This window comes from Emys orbicularis, chromosome 24 (assembly GCF_028017835.1).
Source record: "Emys orbicularis isolate rEmyOrb1 chromosome 24, rEmyOrb1.hap1, whole genome shotgun sequence".
Lineage (NCBI taxonomy): Eukaryota > Metazoa > Chordata > Testudines > Emydidae > Emys > Emys orbicularis.
Window position 1 is genome coordinate 8,326,347 of NC_088706.1, and position 21,556 is coordinate 8,347,902.

The following is a 21,556-nucleotide window of genomic DNA, read 5'->3' on the forward strand; positions in this document are numbered from 1 at the left end:
CTCAAAGAAGAGACGTCCCTGCTTGTAGCGCATATTAACGATCACAGGAGCCATGCCAACTGGAGTCCAGCTGAATCCCTCTTGCTGCTGGACAGCAGCTGCCTTTTCGCTGCGAGGAACCTCAGCTAGTAAGTCTGCGGGGCACGAAGAGTAACACGCAGCTAGACTGAAAGCGTTCCCAGGGGCCCAGAGCGGACCTGCGAGGGCCTTCAGCCAGCGAGAACGCAGACTTAGCAAAACAAACGGAGGCAAGTCAGGCTCTTCCATTGACCTGATCTGACCTGCTGCCGTCAATGATTGGATTTAATGCCAGGCAGCAGGGAGGGAGGGTTAGTAGGGAAAGGACAACGAGGGAGATAAGCCAGGCTCTGCCACTGGCATGGAGGAGCCCATGGCAAGCCACCGAGGGGAACATTTTCAAAAAGTGCCTCTTGACTTAAAAGCCCGTGTCCCGTTTTCTAAAGCGGCGCCCAAGTCCCACTGGCTTTCAACGGGACTTCAAAACTGTTACCCGCACTTCTCTGCATCTATGTTTGCCCACCTGTAACATGGGAAATAAGTGTCACCCCGCCCCGCAAGATGTGTGCGCGCGTAAACGCGAGATCTTCGGGGGAACGGCCCACAGGACGTGCAACAGACATGTACCCGCTTCCCGATTACGGAGGCTGCGGTTCTCATGCCGTGAGCAGCGCAGGACTTGGGGGTCAGCTCACCGGTGCCGTCGCCTGGCTAAGCGCTGCTCAAGGACGACTCCGTTAGCTCCTGCTGCCCCTCCCACAACGACGAGCCAGACCCTGTGGCCCTTAGGCCAGATGTGCCAGAGAAGCCGAGGGAATTCTGCATTCCTTCCGCAAGCAAAACAGACGGCAGGGGGTGGTCAGCAGTCAGCTACCCTCCCGATGGATGAAGCAGCAGCAACACCCCTACTCCAGAAGCACCGCTGGGTAGCTGGAACCCAGCCCTCCCGCGACTGCCGATGCAGCTGCACAGACACTCACCATTGAAGTATATTTAATACTTACAAAAGGGGGGGGGGGGTGATATTTCAAGGTATAAAAAGGACAGTAGGAAAAGCGGCCCAGGCTAGCTGCTAAGACGAACGACCAACAGCAAAGACATGTGTAAGTCAGGTGAGCAGCGACTCCACTCTTACTCTCTTGGCTGCTACGGGACTGTGGCCTGAGCCAGGACATTCCTGTTTCAGACCGTCACAGTGCTCCTCGCGTGCCGTGCCGAGCCCCGGGCGTATCCCGTCAGCCCCCTCTGCCGTGCCATTGTGGTGGGAGCAGGGCTCTTCCTTGGCTGGGCGCTGAGCGTCTGGGTCGAGTTTTAGGGCTGGTTCGGGCTTCACAAGCTCAGAACTCTCCACCACCGCCGGCCCCGTCCACTCGGGGATCTCCAGACCAAGCTGCTTCATCAGCTTTGTCATGACTTCATCCACGTAGCCGTGGATGCGCAGGTCGGCTTGCCGGTCCTAGGGCCAAGAGACAGGAAACCGGCTCAGGAAGCGGATGTCTCTCCAGCCTTAGCACTTACATGTGCATCCAGAGGGCAGGAGCCTTTCAGCTCTACAACACAGACCAAAATCCAGGCCAGCTCTGGATCCACCGGGGGGAGGGATAGCTCAGTGGTTTGAGCATTGGCCTGCTAAACCCAGGGTTGTGAGTTCAATCCTTGAGGGGGCCATTTAGGGATCTGGGGAAAATCAGTACTTGGTCCTGCTAGTGAAGGCAGGGGGCTGGACTCAATGACCTTTCAGGGTCCCTTCCAGTTCTATAAGACAGGTATATCTCCATATATTATTAGCTCTGGATCACCGTCCAACAGCTTTCTGGTCGCCCAGATGACAGGAGCTGGTGATCTTTTATTAGAGAAGCCCCAAATGCAGTCTGGGGGCCACAGGCCCCTAATATGCGGCTGCTCTCTCCCCGTTAAGGCAGGCGGAGGACAAAGCTGACCAGCCTCAGGGGAATTCCAAACACCAATTTGAGGACTCTCTCAAGGGAGATCTGACCCCAATGATTTCGCTCTGGTTTTCAAGGGCTCTGTGCGCACGCATGAATTGGGCGAGGCCCTGCAACTCCTAGCAATTTGCATCACACCTTGGATTAACTCTCAGCTCCGCACTGGCCAGGCAACATTTGGGAGAGATTTCAAAACCGTCCCTACGATTATCGCGCTGCAGAAATAAGGGGTGAGCTGGCGGTGTAAGGAGGCGGGATTATTCCTCCTGGAGTTTAAGAGACAGGTGTCTGTGTGGATTTCAGGAATACACCCCTGGGAAGTGCTGAGAATCACCCTCAAGACAGCTAGAAATGCAGCGCCCTTCAGCCAGGATGTGAAAAGGTCCAGAAGCTACACAGCCTGGGGGAGGCCCAACAGCAGAGTAACCCCATTAACACACGGTGGTCTTCAGGCAGGCCACTGTCACAAACATCCTCATGTCTCTGGTCAGGAGGGAAGTGAACAGCAGCACTACGGGCCTCTATATGATTTTGGGGAGGGGGGACAGGGGGCTCTGAGGTGGGAAACATGTCGAAATAGACTGTTTGAATCACTCCAGAAAGAGTTCTGTAGGGAAGACACCTGCACTGCCTGGGACAGGGACTAGATGACCCGAATGGTTTTTCCCCCCACCTCTAACCTTGATACACTTTGAGGGTCTTAGAAACAAACTGCCTTGGTTATGTAACAGGATTCTAATGAGGGTATTCGAGGGAGGTCGGAACATAAATAAAACTGATTGAAGTCTATAGTCTCGCAGCAAGGACTTAACTCGGGGGGGTTAATTAACACTCAGGATTCCAGTTCACCTGGGGATACGCGAGGGGGTTTGATCCCACCGGAAGGTTTATTTTTAATCAAAGATCTAAGGTCTTTAGCGATGGGGACCCAGCATGTTTACTTACTAAACTAGGTTGATTTCTTCTAGCTGGCACTGTAAGCGGGCCGCCTGGCTCCTGGACTGACCCACTTTTGCAGGATTCAATCACGCACCCACAAGTGCTGGGTGCTACGGCTGGAATAAAACCAAGGCCTGTCAGACTGTAGCTGGGCGGCTCTGAGCTCAAGGCGCCAGTCAAAGCATTTGAACTCACGTGCTTGGTTGCTTGCAGATTTACTATGACCAGCTTCCCTCCTTTCCTTTTAGTGAGCAGGGGGAGATTGCCACTGGGTTTGATCTGAAGAGAGGTCCCCAGAGTGACTGACAGGTCAGCTTTCCTGCAGGCGGAAAAAAAAAACCAGCGAGAACTCTTGGAAGGGAACAGAGCCAGTCTCAATGACTGAAGTCCCCTTCTCTAAGAAGACAGAAGGCCGGACTTCCACCGTGTCTTACTGCCCCTCTGACGAGCCATACGGTACAAGTGTCATCATAAACTGCATCTCAACTTCGGTTCAGAATTGGAACCTGTGAAATCAGGGAACAAAACCCCATTTGAAATGATGCGCAACAGACTTTACTTCAGACTGGCAGCTCTTGTGTGCAGGGACTCTCTCTCTTCTGTGTTTGTACAGCGTCTAGCACGGGGGTTCTCAAACTGGGGGTCGTGACCCCCCAGGGGGTCACGAGGTTATTACATGGGGGGTCGCGAGCTGTCAGCCTCCACCCCAAACCCCGCTTTGCCTCCAGCTTTTATAATGGTGTTAAATATATAAAAAAGTGTTTTTAATTTAAAGGAGGGTCGCACTCAGAGGCTGTGTGAAAGGGGTCACTAGTACAAAAGTTTGAGGACCCCTGTTCTAGCACAATGGGATCCTGGTCACTACGCCAGTATAAATAATAACAACGAACCAGGCCTTGGAAAGTCTTGTCCACCCAGCCCCAGCAGCAACAATTAAATGTCCTTTCATTTCCTCCCGCGTACTGTCCCTTTATACTGTAAGATCTGTGAGGCAGGGACTTATTTACCTGGCACTAGTCACTTAATGTACATTGCTACGTCTTCTTAAGATGCTTGATCAATAATAAGGAATGAGACCCAGGAAATATCCTTCCCTCTTGGGGAATAGCACAAGCACCTGGGATCATCCAACCACCAGCTCACTCGCAAAAGCTGTTGGTTTCTGAATGTTGCATTTACCCCACTATCTGCAAAGCCTTTTGATGACAGGCCAGGTACAATCTCTGTCTCCAGAGGAAAAGGGGATCTGCTTAGGGGATGCACTCAATACACTTTATTCTTCTTTGACTCCTGGAATCCAATAGTAACACGCTTCCATTGCAGTTTAGAACTCTGGCCAGCTACAATCATTCTTAAGGATTAGACAGGGTTAAAATCCTGGAACAAAAGGGCAGTGAACTGGGAATGGCAGGTCAGGTTCCAAGTATCTGAACAGCCTAATTCATCCCAGCAGACGGCAAGAAGCTCGGAGAGGTCTCATAGCAACAGCTTTCATGCTGAACCAGTTCTCCGGTGGTTTTACTGAAGTACCAGGTGTTAAACAAAAGGGGGCCAGAACACAGTGCTGTGGAAAGCAATACCTGCAGGCGTCGTCTGCTAGGCTGAGGTCCCGATCAGGCAGAGAATCTTCCCAGTCTAAAATGGTGTCTATTAACTTTCCTCTGGAAAAAGAAAAATCCAACAGGAAACAGGGTTAGCTTTGCTCTCAGACAAGGCAAAAAGCCGGGACCCAACTGCAGAGGAGACACTGATCCAACAACATTGGGCCATTTCAGATTTACTGGCTCTTGAGTTCCATATCCAATTAGCTCCATTTGAAAGCTGGATTTTCTAACTCCTGCCTGCATAAGTTCAGCAGGGGATCTGAGAGTCAAGCTGAGTTCAGCAAACAAGATTCTGTGGGGCAGATTCTGCCCTCAGTTACACCTGTGAAGCCCAGAGGTCAGAATGCGGCTCTGCAACTGGAGCTTTGTTAACAATTCTGTGATGATGGGTGAGCTGGAATGGAGGCCATGAGACTGACTTTCTGTTGCTCTGGACAATGTGCAGTCACTTAAACCAGTCCATACTGGTGCAAAGAGCTAAGTCAAAACGGTGGTATCCTACACCCAGTTTGCACTGGTGTAAATGACCCTAGGAGGTGCAGAGGCATGGAGAATCGGGCCCATTCTCTCTTGCCCAGACCTACGTTCAGTTAACAGGAAAGAGCAGCAGTAAGGAGTGCGTCACTGAAGATAGCAAGTGCATGTGAAATGCACACAGAGCAGATTGTGGATGCCAATTTCACAGAGCCACCTTTCCAGCCATGAGCCCAGGTTACGATGAAAATCACATTGCAAAGAATCCCCCCCTCAAAGCTGAACAATTAAAAACAAAGCTCCTTGTTAAATATAACTAATGCAAGCAGCAACAAGACAGAGTGGAATCAAATATACTGCTACAGGAGAGAGAATGCCCCTCTCAACACAGCAATCACACAGTGCAGCGCACTCCAGCCAAATGGACCCGCATGTAGCCAGTATTCAGGGAGCAACAGAAGGGGGAGATTTTCAAAGGGCACCTAGGAACCCAACTCCCATTGACAGATGATGTGAATCGGGTGCCGAGCTCCCATTTGTACCTTTGAAGATCTCCTGCACAGTCTCTGCTTCTCACAGGAGAGAGTTTAACAGACTGAACCTGACCTGAGGGGGTTTGAGTGTAGGAGCTCACCCACTCCTAACACAGAGACGCAAACGTGAGCCGTTGGCCCTTCCTTGAGTACTTAGAGGAGCCCTCCAGGTACGCTCGGACTGCGCCACGTGGTAAAAACCAAAGACACACACAACCAGGAAATGGTGGAGACCAGGAGTTTCATAATTGGTACGTTTCTGCAGGACGCAATTCTGCCCTTCCCTTCCCCCAAGGCTGTCATTACATGATACATACCGGCAGGCACGAAGCCCTCTTGCTTTGGAGACATCGCACAGCCTGCCTGTCGGCTTGAGGCCCATGCTGCCCACGACAACGTCCCGCACGTACTGCCTTCATATGCAATGAGAAAGGAGGCGATTCAGAGTGCGAGACAAAAACCAAGTCTGTTCACAGCAATTAGCATGCAAGTGCGTAGATAAGAAAGACGCTAGAATGCACCAGCCAGGTTCTAGACCAGGGATCGGCAACTTTTGGCACGCAGCCCGTCAGGGAAATCCACTGGCGGGCCAGGACGGTTAGTTTACCTGCAGCGTCCGCAGGTTTGGCCGACTGCAGCTCCCACTGGCTGCGGTTCGCCATTCCAGGCCAATGGGGGCTCCAGGAAGCGGCGTGAGCTGAGGGATGTGCTGGCCGCCGCTTCCCGCGGCCCCCATTGCCCTGGAACGGCGAACCGCAGCCAGTGGGAGCTGCGATCGGCCAAACCTGCGGACGCTGCAGGTAAACAAACGGTCCCGGCCCGCCAGCGGATTTCCCATATGGGCCGCATGCCAAAGGTTGCCGATCCCTGTTCTAGACCATGCGACTGAGTGGAAGATATAAAGGCAGAAAACACATTGAGAATCATAAAAACAACGAGGAGTCCGGTGGCACCTTAAAGACTAACAGATTTATTTGGGCATAAGCTTTCCTGGGTAAAAAAACCCACTTCTTCAGATGCATGGAGTGAAAATGACAGATACAGGCATAAATATACTGCCCTAAAATATACAGGCATAAATATACTGAGAATCATGCGCCTTTGGTGCCAAGAGAAGCTGGAGACAAACATTATTGGCCAAATCCATCCCCAGTGTAACTAGTGAAGTAAACAGTTACACCAGGGATCAGTTTGTCCCTACACCATATTTCTACCCGTGGCAATCTCCCTCTCAAGGAGTTTAGAGCAATAACTTCAGAATTTAGGATTTATATTTCCTAGAATCAAAAGGCAAAATCCAGACCGCTGTGACCTCTCATTCTTATTTGGCAAACACGTACAAGACCTTGCGACGTGGAGAGACCACTGATATTTAAACTGAGCATGACCAATATGATGAACAGATTACAGGAGCTGTGAGGATCTTCTATGGGGGCACGAGTTAATGGTCTCACACTAAGTGGCAAGATTTAAGTGTTTATTCAGGATTTGTATGGAACGGATTTGCTCATATCGCATGCCCTGAGCTCTCCGCATCATGGGCTTATCTGCCAGAAGCTCACGTGGTGATCAAACTTGACTCACGCTAGAACAAACAGTTATATAACGGAATCCAGAACTGCAGGGACCACCTGTACCCCGGAGACACACCCAAGGGGCACAATGCCTCTCAGCAGCACGGCAGTGGAGAGATTCACTCACGCTGCCTTTTTACAAACGAGTGTGTCTTGACCGGCAGGGATGACATACTTGCCGCATTTCACACATTCCTCCACAAACATGTTCCCGTGCAGCTCGGCCAGCTTGTCCCTGCAGAAGAAACGGCAAAGATTAATGGAAACCCGGAGGCAACGCTGCCCCTTGGTGACTCAGGCTGCTCAAGAGACCTTTATTTACAGCTGTTGTGGCTCCATCAGGCCCACACGGTCTCTAGTTAAGGTTTTGACAACGTCTAGCTCGGATGAAAGGGGTTGTTCGGGATGAAACACTCCTGTGCTGGCAGGGATCGGGCCATGGGGCCCAAAGGTTTCTGTGATGGCCTTGCCATAGGTTGAGTCACCCTAAAGGCGAGCCATCTCCTACTGGCACCCTCAGCGTTGTTGCCAGTTTCCCACAGCTCCCCAAAACCAAATAAACCCACAAGCCTAATCCAACGCAGCTGATGGGATTCCCTTTGTTAGTATATTGACTCCTAATAAAGAATAATGTGTCTTTTTATGTAGGTTTTTGTATTGTGGTAGCATGTAGGAGCCCCAGTCCTAGATCAGGCCCCCACTGTGCTAGGTGGTGCACAAAGGGAACAGAGAGAGACTGTCCTGGCCCTAAGGAGCTCACAATCTAAGTAGGTTCAGAGGAAAAGCCAGCAATTCTGTAAGTTCACCACCACCACAGAGTTCCCACTCTAGCGGCTACCGTAATACAACGAATAGCAGCCCCAACCAAAATCAGGGTGCTCTGTGCATGCATCTAGTGAGAGAGCCCATGCCCCCAAGCATTTACCATCCAAATAGACAAGGGATGAGAGCGGGAAACAGGCGATGAGAGGGGAAGTGACTTCCCCAAGATCACAGTAGGCAACTAGCAGAGCCAGTAATACAACCCCGGTTTCCTGCCTTCCAGGGCAGTGTCCTATCCACTAGGCGGGGGCTCTCAAGCGGTGGTACACGTCCCACGCATGGTACCTGGGCTTGACCATGTTTTTTGAGAAGGTGGCACATGAACGAGTGACGTCAGAGAGCCACTGCACAAAACCATCCCGCATCTAAGTAGTTGGGCCTCCTGCCCTTTGGTACATGGCCTCCGATACAGATGATGCATGTTTACCCACCTACTTGCTCTTTCAGCACCTAGGCCAGGATGACGTTTCACCCAAACCAACCCAAATGCACCAAGACATGCTTGACTAATGCTAAAAGCAGGCCTTAAAAAGACAACGTCTGGAATTGAACTGTACTGTTTTCCATGATGACATGGCCACCATTTCAATGTAACAACCTGTGGCACAGCATCACACCCCACACCAGCGGTACAATTTTCACTGTGAAATGCTAGAGGAGAAGGAAGGAGGAGTTTCAGATTGCATACACAAGGGGGGGCCAACCTGAGCCTGAGAAGGAGCCAGAATTTACCAATGTACATTGCCAAAGAGCCGCAGTAATACGTCAGCAGCCCCCCATCAGTTCCCCCACCCTGCTCCTAGCGCCTCCCGCCCGCCCGGATCAGCACCTCCCTCTCCCTCCCCGCACCTCCTGATCAGCTGTTTCGTGACATGCAGGAGGCTCTGGAGGGAAGGCGGGAGGAGTGAGGGCACGGCAGGCTCAGGGGAGGGGGCGAGAAGGGGTGGAGTGGGGGCAGGGGCTGAGCAGTGAGCACCCCATGGCACTCTGGAAAGTTGGCACCTGTAGCTCCAGCCCCGGAGTCGGTGCCTATACAAGGAGACGCATATTAACTTCTGAAGAGCCACATGTGGCTCCGGAGCCCTGGCATACACCAATCATGTTTCTGATTTCTTCCCCCGTTCTGGACCTGACCAGAGATTTTTATTTGAGATCACTAATGAAATGGGTCCAGAGCTTCTCTGATTTTTTAAAATTATTATTATTTTGTCCTTGCGGGGTTCCACTTCTTTGGTGTTAATGACATCAAGAGATTTGCACTGAGACTGTGACGGTAGCGTCAACCTGATCTGTCAAGTACCTCGGAAACCACCTTCAACTGCTTCTGTAAGATCAGTGCCTCTTTGTAAAGTCCTTTGTTGTGGAAAGTGCATGATTTGTTCTGATCAAAGTTCCCCTTGTGCTCAGTACAACTTTCAACATCTGCTTGCCGGATGCCGATGTGAAGACGCAGCCTCCCTGAGTTCGGCAGTCAGCCGCTGGAAGCTGGGACAGCAACCACAAGGCTGACTGTAATATTTCAATAATTCTTCTGCAAGCACAACGTACGTAGTTAGGCTCCGGTTCAACAAAGCACTTAAGTGTATGCTTAAGTCACGTTGACTTCAATGGGCTTAAGTGCTTTGCTGAATCAGGGCCGTAGTGAAGTTTACATGAGCTTGTAACAGGGGGACAATCCCCTTAAGGGTAGTAGGGACAAGGAGGTTAGTCAACACCTGTTTTGTGATGTGTCCCTTTAAGGTTCCTGGGATTTTTAGAGTGGACGAAGTGCAGGAGATGGGAGAGAGGAGGATGGTCCCAGAGGAATAGTTAATACTTGGGGAAAACCCAGGCTACTGTTTCTTTAAGGGCCTACTCTTCTTCCACTCTAGAAATCCCAGAAAACAGGTGTTGACTGACTCCTAGTTTCTACTACCCTGAGGGGGTATAGTCAAGCTGTTACACCGCTCAACCCCCATGTAGAAGTAGTTTAGGATGACTGCTCCAGAGACATCACCTTTTCCCCACTTAATTATCATTGTCTGGCCAAAGGCAAAGGCCTCTGTCATACTTTTCTCTGTATTCTTGGATAGTATCTTCAGCAACTTGGAAACAATATTCCTTTGAGGAGGAGGAGTGGTTCCCATATGAAAGGCAGGAATATTAAGTAGAACATATGGATGAATCTAGCTATGTTCAGGTCATTTCTCATATTAAACCAACCATCTTGCATTAAATGGCAACGTTAATTCTTGTGGTTCTTCCTGTAATTTTTCTTGTTTCTTCACTTACAATATTTAACTGTGAGCCTGGGCATTTAAGTCTGTCTGGAAAAGAATATCCAGGGCAAACTGCTTCAATACTTTCTTCAAATTGCTCGGTTTTTGCTACATGGTGAAATTAGACTAAGAGAAGGCTGCAACCTTTGTCAAGTCAAGTCTTTGCCTTTCAGTTGTTTTCATGGCATAGCTACTGTTCGATCTTTGCCATTTCTGGTGTTGATGAACAGAGATTGCTCCTGAATGAAACTGATGGAAAGCCCAGCACTGGGACAAGAAAAGCATCTCGCGTGCAGGCTCAAACTCAACATTTTGCTTTTCCGCTTCAATGAGCAAAATTTCATTCAATAACCTTTGATCTTGAAGGAAAAAACAGATTTCCTGCACTCCAAGATGAGCGTGGATGCTTTCTACTTATCAACGCTAGGCAGTGTGAATATTGTCAGTTAGACAGAATTGTGTATTTTCACTACTCCAGACACTTGTTTTCTACTTCCACTTCCTTCAATCTACCCATTTTTTGTCAGAAATTCACACATTGATATTTGGCAATTAGTGAGCATTTGCCATATTGATCTGTAGCTTTGACATTTACTTTAGCTAGGATGAGAATCTGCCACCTTCCAAATTCAATACTGAAGCCTAAAAATAAGTTGAGCCAACTAGCTTTGTACAGGACCACATCATTGGTTGTGTCCATGTCAGGGGTAGGCAACCTATGGCACGTGTGCCGAAGGTGGCACCGGAGCTGATTTTCAGTGGCACTCACACTGCCCGGGACTGGCCACCAGTCCGGGGGGCTCTGCATTTTAATTTAATTTTAAATGAAGCTTCTTAAACATTTTAAAAACCTTATTTGCTTTACATACAACAATAGTTTAGTTATATATTATAGACTTGTAGAAAGAGACCTTCTAAAAACATTAAAATGTATTACTGGCACGCGAAACCTTAAATTAGAATGAATAAATGAAGACTCGGCACACCGCTTCTGAAAGGTTGCTGATCCCTGGTCCATGTAATCTAGATTCTAGCAAACCAAGCCCTAACAGTTCACAAGTTCACACATTTCCCTAACATGCAAAGACAGTTAACACCACCCTCTAGCCACACACCCCTCAATAACCAGATCTACAACCTATCCTGAAAGATGACCCCTCACTCTCACAGATCTTGGGAGACAGACCAGTCCTCGCTTACAGACAGTCCCCCAACCTGAAGCAAATACTCACCAGCAACCGCACACCATACAACATAAACACTAACCCAGGAACCTATCCTTGCAACAAGCCCGATGCCAACTCTGTCCACATATCTATTCAAGTGACACCATCATAGGACCTAATCACATCAGCCACGCCATCAGGGGCTCGTTCACCTGCACATCTACCAACGTGATATATGCCATCATGTGCCAGCAATGCCCCTCTGCCATATACATTGGCCAAAACGGACAGTCTCTACGCAAAAGAATAAATGGACACAAATCTGATATCAGGAATCATAACATTCAAAAACCAGTGGGAGAACACTTCAACCTCTCTAACCACTCAGTGACAGACTTGAAGGTGGCAATTTTGCAACAAAAAAACTTCAAAAACAGACTCCAAAGAGAGACTGCTGAACTTGAATTAATATGCAAATTAGATACAATTAACTTAGGTTTGAACAGAAACTGGGAATGGTTGGGTCATTACACTAATTGAATCTATTTCCCCATGTTAATATATCCTCACACCTTCTATGGGTCATCTCGATTATCACTTCAAAGGTTTTTTTCTCTCTCCTGCTGCTGATAGCTCATCTCAATTGATTGGCCTCTTACAGTTGGTATGGCTACTCCCACCTTTTCATGTTCTCTATATGTATAAATATCTTCTTTCTGTGTGTTCAATTCTATGCATCCGATGAAGTGAGCTGTAGCCCACGAAAGCTTATGCTCAAATAAATTTGTTAGTTTCTAAGGTGCCACAAGTACTCCTGTTCTTTTTGCGGATACAGACTAACATGGCTGCTACTCTGAAACCAGTGGTTTAATGTATTCCCCTTCTTCTCTGGGCTTTTTTAGGCAGTTCGGTTGCTTTCGTATTGTTTCAATCACTTCCTTTTTACCATTTTAGAATTGTTATAATTTTCATTCATAGATTGAAATGAGAGTCTAGTATTTCTCATACAAAAAAACATGTGTTCACATCAGTACTTGAGAGTGACACACAGGCTTTGCCCACCCACAGAAACTGCACCAGTTAAACGAAGCCAGTTACAAAAAAAAACCCACCCCTTCAATTTAACTGCTGCAAGTGTGTGTACATACCAGACCACAGAAATAAAAAAATAAAATAAAAAAAGAGAAAGACCAGAGGGACCAAATGGGACAGCCCAGTGGTTCTCAAACTGTGGGTCGCGACCCCATTTTAATGGGGTCACCACAGCTGGTGTTAGACTTGCTGAAGCCCAAGTCCCACCGCCCAGGGCCGAAGTTGAAGCCCGAGGGCTTCAGCCCTGGGTGGTGGGGCTCAGGTTACAGGCTGCCTGCCTGGGGCTGAAGTCCTTGGGCTTTGGCCCTCTCTGCCTGGGGCAGGGGGGATCGGGCTTTGGCTTTGTCCCCCTCCCCCCGGCCTGCCCGGGGCAGCGGGCCTTGAAGTCCGCTCCTGGGGTCGTGTAGTAATTTTTGTTGTCAGAAGGGGGTTGCGGTGCAGTGAAGTTTGAGAACCCCTGGGATAGCCCATAGTCACAGCTCTCATTAGAACGTTCTTGAGGTGTGAAGTTGGCTCCCCCACATTCAAAAGAAAATGAATCCGATTTGTAGAGAACAGTGTTTTTGCTAATCACTCCTGTCTGACTTTGGCAAAGGGCCGTTTGTATTGCTAAGAAAAAGAATTAAGCTCTGAGCTTCCTCATGGGACAAGAATACAAGCAAATATCTCCTCGAGCCAGACAGCTACTAGATTTGCTCCTTAGCTAACACCATGTCATGCTGTTCGTAAGATGCACCTTCTCGAAGGAAGCAAGTTCCCATTCACACACCCTCCTTATCTCCTCTTCCTTTATATTTTCTTTCTTGAATTAAAATTGCATTCTCATCTACCAGCCTGATTCAAGCACTCCAGCACACAAGGCAAATAACCCATTTGTTTGAAGTGCTAGAAATGTTCTGTCTGGGGTATTTTTATTGTAGATTAAAGTTTCCGTCAAAGGAAGAAGCTGCCTTTTCCAGACTGAGCTAATGGAAAGGCAGGTTCCTTTGAGGATGTCTTTGAAGCTGTCTTTACCTGACTAAGTGCAGCTTGGTCTCTACCGCCATACACGTGGGGATTGGAGAGCCTGCACCCACACGTCGATCAAGTGCACGGCTCACAGCTGGGGGCACAATGCCGTGCTTGTGTTGGACTTTAGTATAACAAGGATGCAGGAAGAGAAGCAAACAAATCAAGTAAACCACAGCGCTGCTAAAACGAAGATTAACCTGAAACCCAGGACTATCTCCCCCTTGTGCCCCTTCTAAAGTGTTACAGATCTATGCGGCGAAGCATAATTTAAAGGCACTTCAGACCCAGTCAGGCGCCAGTAAAGGTTTTCTCACTGAAGAGATGGGGTAGGGACGGCGTTTATTAACCTTGCCTGACGAAACCCAGTTTACCTAAAACAAAAACTCCTGCAACAGGCACTACTTGGAGATGAATCACACGAGAAGCTGTACTTGCACAGAGCAGTGAAAGGGTTAAGACAGCCAAGTTAGCCTTTTTGAAATGAGCTTCATGTTCTTAGTCCAGTTCCAGGGGACAGGTGTCAACACTAGGCCACAAACTGCACCCTTGTTGGCAGTTTTCATAAAGAAGCCAAGGCCTGAATAGGTTACAGAGACCAAATTCCCCTTTGTCCAGTGGGTCCCTCTAGATTAGCACTGAGGTGCATGGACCGGATGGCCTGGGGGAAGGTTGTGGGATCTGACAGCAAGAGGGCACTTCAGTCTCCAAGACGAACAATCCAGCACTTGTCACAAGCATTGCGTTATCTGTGTCAGCACCGTAACAGTAAAGGGAAGCTGACCTTGCTCTAATCAGAAGCACAGACATGCCAGCTTAAGAGGTGTGGTAGCCAATATGCAGTCTAAGGAATGTTACAACGCAGCCCTCAGTGATCCTCCTTTTGAACAGAGATGCAGCCCACAGAGACTACAAATCCCAGCATGCAGTGTTCCATCCTGAATGCCACATGCTGGGATCTGTAGCCTTGCAGGCCACGCCTGCCTCTAAGGGGTGGTTGCACTTTGTTCCGATGTGCACACAAATTCGGCTCTTGTAAGGCAGGCTATGCAGCCATCCGTTGAACAGACTTTCATTCCCTCTCTATCCCGAGACACCTCCCTACAGAGACAATGTTTCTGTGCAGCACCTTGTGCACTAAAAGCACTCTGTAAATATTAGTACAATTTAGATCAGCTTGTGACCAAATGGAAGTTTTCCCATTTTCACATGAAAGGGTCCTACAGACACACACAGAGTAAAACTAGCTGGCTAAGATGACAGCCCCCATAAGCTCACAAGAGGAAGGTGATGGCAGAGTGGATTGATGTAACCTGTCCACAAATTCAGTCCTTACAGACACAGTCAATCATGATGCTTCCCATGGCAATCAATACCGGCTGCTTTATATAAGCCAATGTCTGCCCTTTAATAGAGTGGGTGCTAGATCTTGGAGGGCATTCAAATCCATTTGTAGTGAGTTCCAGCACAGCTTTGGGAAGTAGTCCTGGAACTATATGGGTCATTGCCCTTAAACAAAATAAGCGCCCCCCCCCCCCCTTTAGAAATAGCAACACAGGAAAAATTGCGTTTAGCTTGGTTCATGGTACCACCACAAGAGCTTTAGATAGTGCTGATGCTGTTATATCTGCCTCTGTCCTAGTCCCAGTCTTAGATCCAATTCAGCTTATTTTCTCCAAATGCATCCCATAGTTCCCCCCAACCACACACTCACTATAGCAGTGGGACTAACAGCTGTTTTAGTACAAACGTGATTAAGAAGCCATGTTGCTTCTAACGCTGAAGGGGTTTGGGCCCAGGCATTGCTTTCATCTCGGGAGAGCACTGAAGCGTTAATACCTATTTTGTTACAAGCATTAGCAGAGATTTGTGCAGCATCCACACACACAATCCTGCAAAGCTGCACTTGATAAAAAGCAACAACACGGCAGGCTTTGATGCCTGTTACAGGCATCTGGGCTCTGCTGGGTAGATGGATAAGGGAGGTGCAGTACCGTGGGAATCCAGAACGCACATGCAGGCCATCCACGTTTTGGCTGACCAGGAACTTCAAGATGCCGACTCTCTGCAGCTCCAGCAGCGCCATGTGGGTCTTGGAAGGCCTCGCGTTCTCAAAGGTAGTGTCAAACTTGGGGGACAATCCCCTCTCCTCCATAGTCCATACGCCATTGGGCCCCCTGTTGGGGGGGAAAGGGAAAGAAGTCAAGTTATAACTGGAGGTAGCAGGCGTTAAGCAGCAGTCAGCAGACACCACGCTAGCTCTACTTAAGGGGGAGAGAGCAAAGTGAGTTGCTAAAGGAAGGTGACCTGCTACCATGGCATTCCTGTGCTTGATGTTACGAGAACACGTCTGGGCCCTACAGCTGTAACCTTGGTGCTTAATTCAATGCTACTGTGGGCAACATTTTAACATTAAAAAGTAACTAGCAAGATGGAAATGAGAATGAGAACTTCAGCACTGACCCAAATCAAATTCAATACTGAAAGTACAGGCATGAAGAGTGGGCAGTACTGGAAGGCGAGCATCCAATGGGCCTAAAACCTGCAGTGGAGCGCTCAAAGCTGCCTGCAGACCACAGGGCATGATAGAGTTGTAATGGCATTAGGCTTAATTAGGAGCAGCTGGGGGCGGAATCACTGCCTGACCGATCAGTAAGGGCACCATCTCTGCAAATGAGGAAGGAGGGATGCCTAGATGGGAAGGGAAGCCAATGGCAGAGTCCACAGCCGTCTCATTTTGGCCAAATCCAGAGGCTTGCTCAGTGGTGGCATGAGGCACACCACATGGAGTTCACATGTAACTTGCATGCTGAGGAGACTGTCGATTGCAGCCGGAGGTTCAGCCAACAAGAGGCTGTAAGAAAGTAGCTCCATCCCATGCATTTCATCTTCCCTCCACTTGCTCATTTTCCTGCTAGGACTCTGCTCGTGCAGAAATTGCCCCTCATTTACTACTGTGTAACATACACTTATCCTTGAAGTGGCCTCTCGATTCAACCGCAAGAGTATCTCAGATTCACTGATTGGGGAACGTGCGTGTGTCGGGGGCACCGTGTGGTTAGCTGGACACAAATCAGAAATCAAGAGACCGAAGAGACCTATTAGGCCAGCTCCGGGGCAGGATTATATTGTAGGGAATAATCTCCAGTGCTTTGCCCAATCTTAAATGAATTGAGCAATGGCACTTCCATTACTTCCCCTGAGAGACGAGTCCTCAGTCGGAGATCTCTCCATTATCAAATGCTTCCTGATTCTGAGCCCGCTTGTATCCTGGCTACATCCCCTTAAAACACTCTTTCCCCCCTCGCCGCCCCCCTTCAACCTTTACACCCTTCAAATGGAACGCAGGCCAATGCGTGTTCTAGACTGTGCTACCTACCGTGTGACCGTGGGCAGGTCAATTCACTTCTGTGCCTCAGTTTCCCCATATTTGAACATGGATAGTAATACTCTCCTACTTCCTAGTAAGAGCACAAGTCTGCAGTCCAGAGGAGCCACCAAGGAGATTCTGGGCACCATTACATTACACCACTTAGTAGGATGTTCCAGAGAAACCCCATTCGGAATCCCCACACTAGCAAGACAGGCTGACGGACGCCACAACTACTGAAAGTGAAAGTTACCAGCCAGGAACAAGCACGATGGGACATTTTACAGTGCCAAAAACCAAAGTTTGCAGACAAAAGCATAACAGGAATTGCACTGCCCAGGGAGCCAATGTGCATACCCTGCTTCTGGGGCGGCTCAGACAAGTCCACAGAGAAACAGCGCCACCTGCTGTTTAAGGGGAACAGGTGGGCCTGGAAAACGGAATCAAGAGTGCTAAATGTAACTGACTCAAAGCCCTGACTTATAGATAGTCCATCTAGTCCAGTATACGGTGTCTCACAGGGATCAGCGTTAGGTATGTCTGAGGGAACACACGCAACAGGGCAATTTCGAGTGATCCATCCCATGTCATCCACTCCCAGCTTCTGGCAGCTGGACGTTTAGGGATTCCTGGAGCATGGGGTTGCGTCTCTGACCACCTTTGGCTAATAGCCATTGACTGACCTACGCTCTATGAACTTCAGTTCTTTTTTGAACCCAGTTATACTTGTGGTCTTCACAACATCCCCAGCAAGGAGTTCCACAGGTTGATTGTGTATGGTATAAAGAAGTACTTCGTTTGTTTTAAACCTGCTGCCTAGTCATTTCATTGGGTGACCCCTAGTTCTTGTATTATGTGAAGGGGTAACTAACACTTCCCTATTCACTTTCTCCACAGCTTTCATGATTTTTATAGATCTGTATCATACCCCCCCTTAGTCATTTTTAATCTCTCCTCATATGGAAGCTGTTCCGTACTCCTAATCATTTTTGTTGCCCTTCTCTGTCCTTTCTCAATTCTTTTTTTTTTTTTCCCAGATGGGGCAACCAGAACCAGTACTCTAGGTGTGAGTGTACCATGGTCTTATATAGTCACATTATGATATTTTCTGTCCTATCTATCTCTTTCCTAATGGTTCCTAACATTCTATTACTTTTTGACTGCCACAGCACACTGAGCAGATGTTTGGAGGGAATTACCTATGACGACTCTAAGATCTCATTTTTGAGCAGTAACAGTTAATTGAGACCCCATCATTACGTATATATATTTGGTATTATGTTTTCAACGTGCATTACTTTGCATTTATCACCACTGAATTTCATTGACCATTTTGTCACCCAGGCAGCCAGTTTTGTGAGATCCCTTTTTTAATTCTTTGCAGTCAGCTTTGGACTTGACTATCTTGAGAAATTTTGTATCAACTGCAAATTTTGCCACCTAGGTGTTTACCCTTTGTTCTAGATCATTTATGAATATGTTGAACAGCACAGGTCCCCAGTACAGATCCCTATTTAGCCACTATTTAGCTCTCTCCACTGTGAAAACAGACAATTTATTCCTACCTTTTGTATCCTATCTTTTAATCAGTTACTGATCCAAGAGAGGACCTTCCCTTTTATCTCATGAATGCCTATTTTGCTTAAGAGCCTTTGGTGAGGGACCATGTCAAAGGTTTTCTGAAAGTCCAAGGACACTATATCGACTGGATCGCCCTTGTCCACATGGTTGACACCCACAAAGAATTCTAAAAGCCTTGTGAGTCATGATTTCCCTTTATAAAAGCAATGTTGATTCTTCCCCAACATATCGTGTTCATCTAGGTATCCAATAATTCTGCTCTTTATAATAATGTCAATCAATTTAGCTGGTACTGAAGTTAGGCTTACCAGCCTGTAATTGCAAGGATCACTTCTGGAGCCTGTTTTAAAAATTAGCATTACATTAACCCTCCAGTCATGTGACACAGCAGCTGATTTAAGTGATAGGTCACATACCACAGTTAGTAGTTCTGCAATTTCATATTTGAGGTCCTTCAGAACTCTTGGGTGAATCCCATCTAATCCTATTTATTACTATTTAATTTATCAATTTGTTCCAAACCTCCTCTACTGACACCTCAGTCTGGGACAGTTCCTCAGATATGTTGCCAAAAAAGAATAGTTTGGGTGTGGGGATCTCCCCCTCATCCTCTGCAGTGAAAACTGATGCAAAAACTTCATTTAGCTTCTCCGTAGCAACCTTGTCTTCCTTGAGTGCTCCAATAGCACCTCCATCGCCCAATGGCCCCACTGCTTCTGATGTATTTAAAAAAAAAAAAAAATTGCTGTTAGTTTTTGTGTCTTTTGCTAGTTGCTCTTCAAATTCTTTCTTGGCCTGCCTAATTATACGTTTACACTTCACTTGCCAGAGTTTATGCTCCTTTCTGTTTTCCTCAGTAGGGTTTGACTTCCAATTTTGAAAGGATGCCTGTTTTACTCTGCTGTTTAGCCACGGTGGCATTTTTTTAGTCCTTGGTGTTTTTTTCCCATTTGGGTTATACATTAATTTGCGCCTCTATTATGGTGTTTTTAAATAGTCTCCATGCAGTTTGAAGGCATTTCACCTTTTCATTTCCATTCAACTAGCTTCCTCATTTTTTCCCTTTTCCCCCTATGGTTACACTATTAACCAGCACGCACAAATAAGCTATACAAAGAGGACACCAGATACCAAGTACTGTCACTGCTTGGGTTGATGAAAGTTAGGTGTGGGTGTTAGCCTCGGAGAATCATCTCACTGACTTTAGTGTCTCATCAGAGCCCACTTTGGCCACTGAATAACAAGCTTTTGACTTTGGGAGCGAACTAGAGCAGAGACTATAGACAGAAAGGAGAGGAAACCTCTCACCTCCATTTATCAGAGGGTCAGAAAAAAGGGAGTTTTCCAAAAGTAATAGTTACAAGGCACTAAAGAAATGGACTATTTTCCCTAGAGCACTTAACACACAGGCTAACTGGCCAAGTATCAGGGATGGAGCCATAAGACAACTATTAGTTTCTCATTAATGAAATATTGTCACTATAAATACCACAAATACCATCACTAACCCAGTAAAATAACACTTGCACGCCGACAGCATCTGTCCGCCAAGGATCTCCATTATAAACATTAACCTTTTGCCAAACTCCTGTAAGCCAGACACATTTTCACAGGTGGGGAAACTGAGGCACTGAACGGCAAAGTGACTTGCCTATGGTGAGTCAGTGGCCGAGCCAGGAATAGAGCCCCCAAGTTCTAACTCAGCACGTCGCTCTGACCACTAGCCCACACTGCTCAGTGATTACAGATTTCTTCAGGCAGTGAAGAATCCTTACCTGAAGTCAGGGATTCCGGAAGCTGTACTGATCCCAGCTCCGGTGTGAAACACTACATTGGAAGAACCCCTTATCAGGTCTGCTAACGCACGCACTTTCCTCTCCAGCTCCTCCGGCGGGTCAAAAATCTGAGGGGAAAGAAAAATGGAAATGGAGAGCCAGAGAGAAGCGTCCCCGCCACGCCAGCACACAGTAAGGTGGATAAGCCACTGCACCGAGGCCACCCCATTAAACTGCACAGCACGCCGAGTACAAGATTACAAGTTGACTGAAGGGGAAAAAAAGTGTATTAGCATGGCATGGAGATAAACCAGCGCTGGCTGCCAAACCTCATGGCCTGGCATGGGGAGACAGCAGCTAAGTGACCTCAGGATGTTCAGATTTAAACCTCAAATCTGTTTCAGTGAGGGGAGGAGTCAGCGAGGGGAGGGAAAGCACCCCTGGGGCGGGGGGAAGGGAAGCGCAGGGCCCCGTTGGGGGGGAAGGGTGACCAGACAGCAAATGTGAAAAATCAGGATGGGGGTGCGGGGTTAATAGCAGCCTATGTAAGAAAAAGACCCAAATATCGGGACTGTCCCTATAAAATCAGGACAGCTGGTCACCCCAGAGAAGGGTGAGGGAGGGGAGCGCAGGGCCCCGTTGGGGGGGTGAGGGGAGCGCCCCCCGGGGGGGTGAGGGGAGCACAGGACCCTGTTGGGGGGGAGGGGAGCACCCCCGGGGGGGGAGCGGAGGGGAGCGCAGGGCCCCGTTGGGGGGGGAGGGGAGCGCCCCCCGGGGGGGTGAGGGGAGCACAGGACCCTGTTGGGGGGGAGGGGAGCACCCCCGGGGGGGGAGCGGAGGGGAGCGCAGGGCCCCGTTGGGGGGGGAGGGGAGCGCAGGGCCCCCTGGGGGGGAGGGGAGCGCAGGGCCCCCGATGCTGGGCGAGGGGACCCCCCGGGGGATAGTGGGGGGCCCGGGGAGTGAAGGGCCCGGGGCGGGGGGGCTGCTCCATCGCTCTCACCTCGGGGAGGCCGCACTTGCCCTTGTCCGAGTAGGGGGAGAGCCCGGCCGCGTAGTTCACCGACATCGTCCCGCCGGCCCCGGCCCAGCTACCAATAAAGTTTTCCTTGTTGTCAATTCCTCTAGGGGAGGGGGAGGGGGAGGGGGAGGGCGGAAGCGGCCGGGCAGAGCAGACTGAAGCCACCGCCTGTCAAGCCGCATGCGCAGAGCTCTGAGGACAGCGCCGGCCGGCGCCATGTTGGCTCCTGGCAAGAACTGTCACCCCCAGTAGCTGGGCAGAGCTCAGGCATGGAGCGTGGGGGAGTGGGCTGTGCCTGCTGGCTCTGTGCATCTGGCTCTGCGGGTGGGGTGACCAGATGTCCCGATTCTATAGGGACAGTCCTGATATTTGGGGCTT

The 21,556-nt window shown here is 48.8% G+C and overlaps 1 protein-coding gene across 3 annotated transcripts; it reads right to left on the bottom strand.

The window, feature by feature from the left end:
• Positions 1-996: 996 nt before the first annotated feature.
• On the bottom strand, positions 997-21,247 carry SIRT6 (sirtuin 6). 3 transcript variants are annotated; one of them, XM_065422160.1, is made up of 8 exons: positions 21,161-21,247; positions 20,161-20,288; positions 15,429-15,611; positions 7,264-7,323; positions 5,832-5,927; positions 4,484-4,564; positions 3,099-3,222; positions 997-1,474 (listed from the first exon to the last, which is right to left on the bottom strand). In XM_065422160.1, the coding sequence occupies exons 1-8, from the start codon at positions 21,224-21,226 to the stop codon at positions 1,127-1,129; spliced, it is 1,086 nt and encodes a 361-aa protein (XP_065278232.1). In that variant the 5' UTR covers positions 21,227-21,247; the 3' UTR covers positions 997-1,126. The 3 variants fall into 3 exon arrangements, with proteins under 3 accessions (XP_065278232.1, XP_065278231.1, XP_065278234.1); XM_065422159.1 differs by having other exon boundaries at positions 2,910-3,222; XM_065422162.1 differs by lacking the exon at positions 997-1,474 and adding an exon at positions 2,940-3,019.
• Positions 21,248-21,556: the final 309 nt, after the last annotated feature.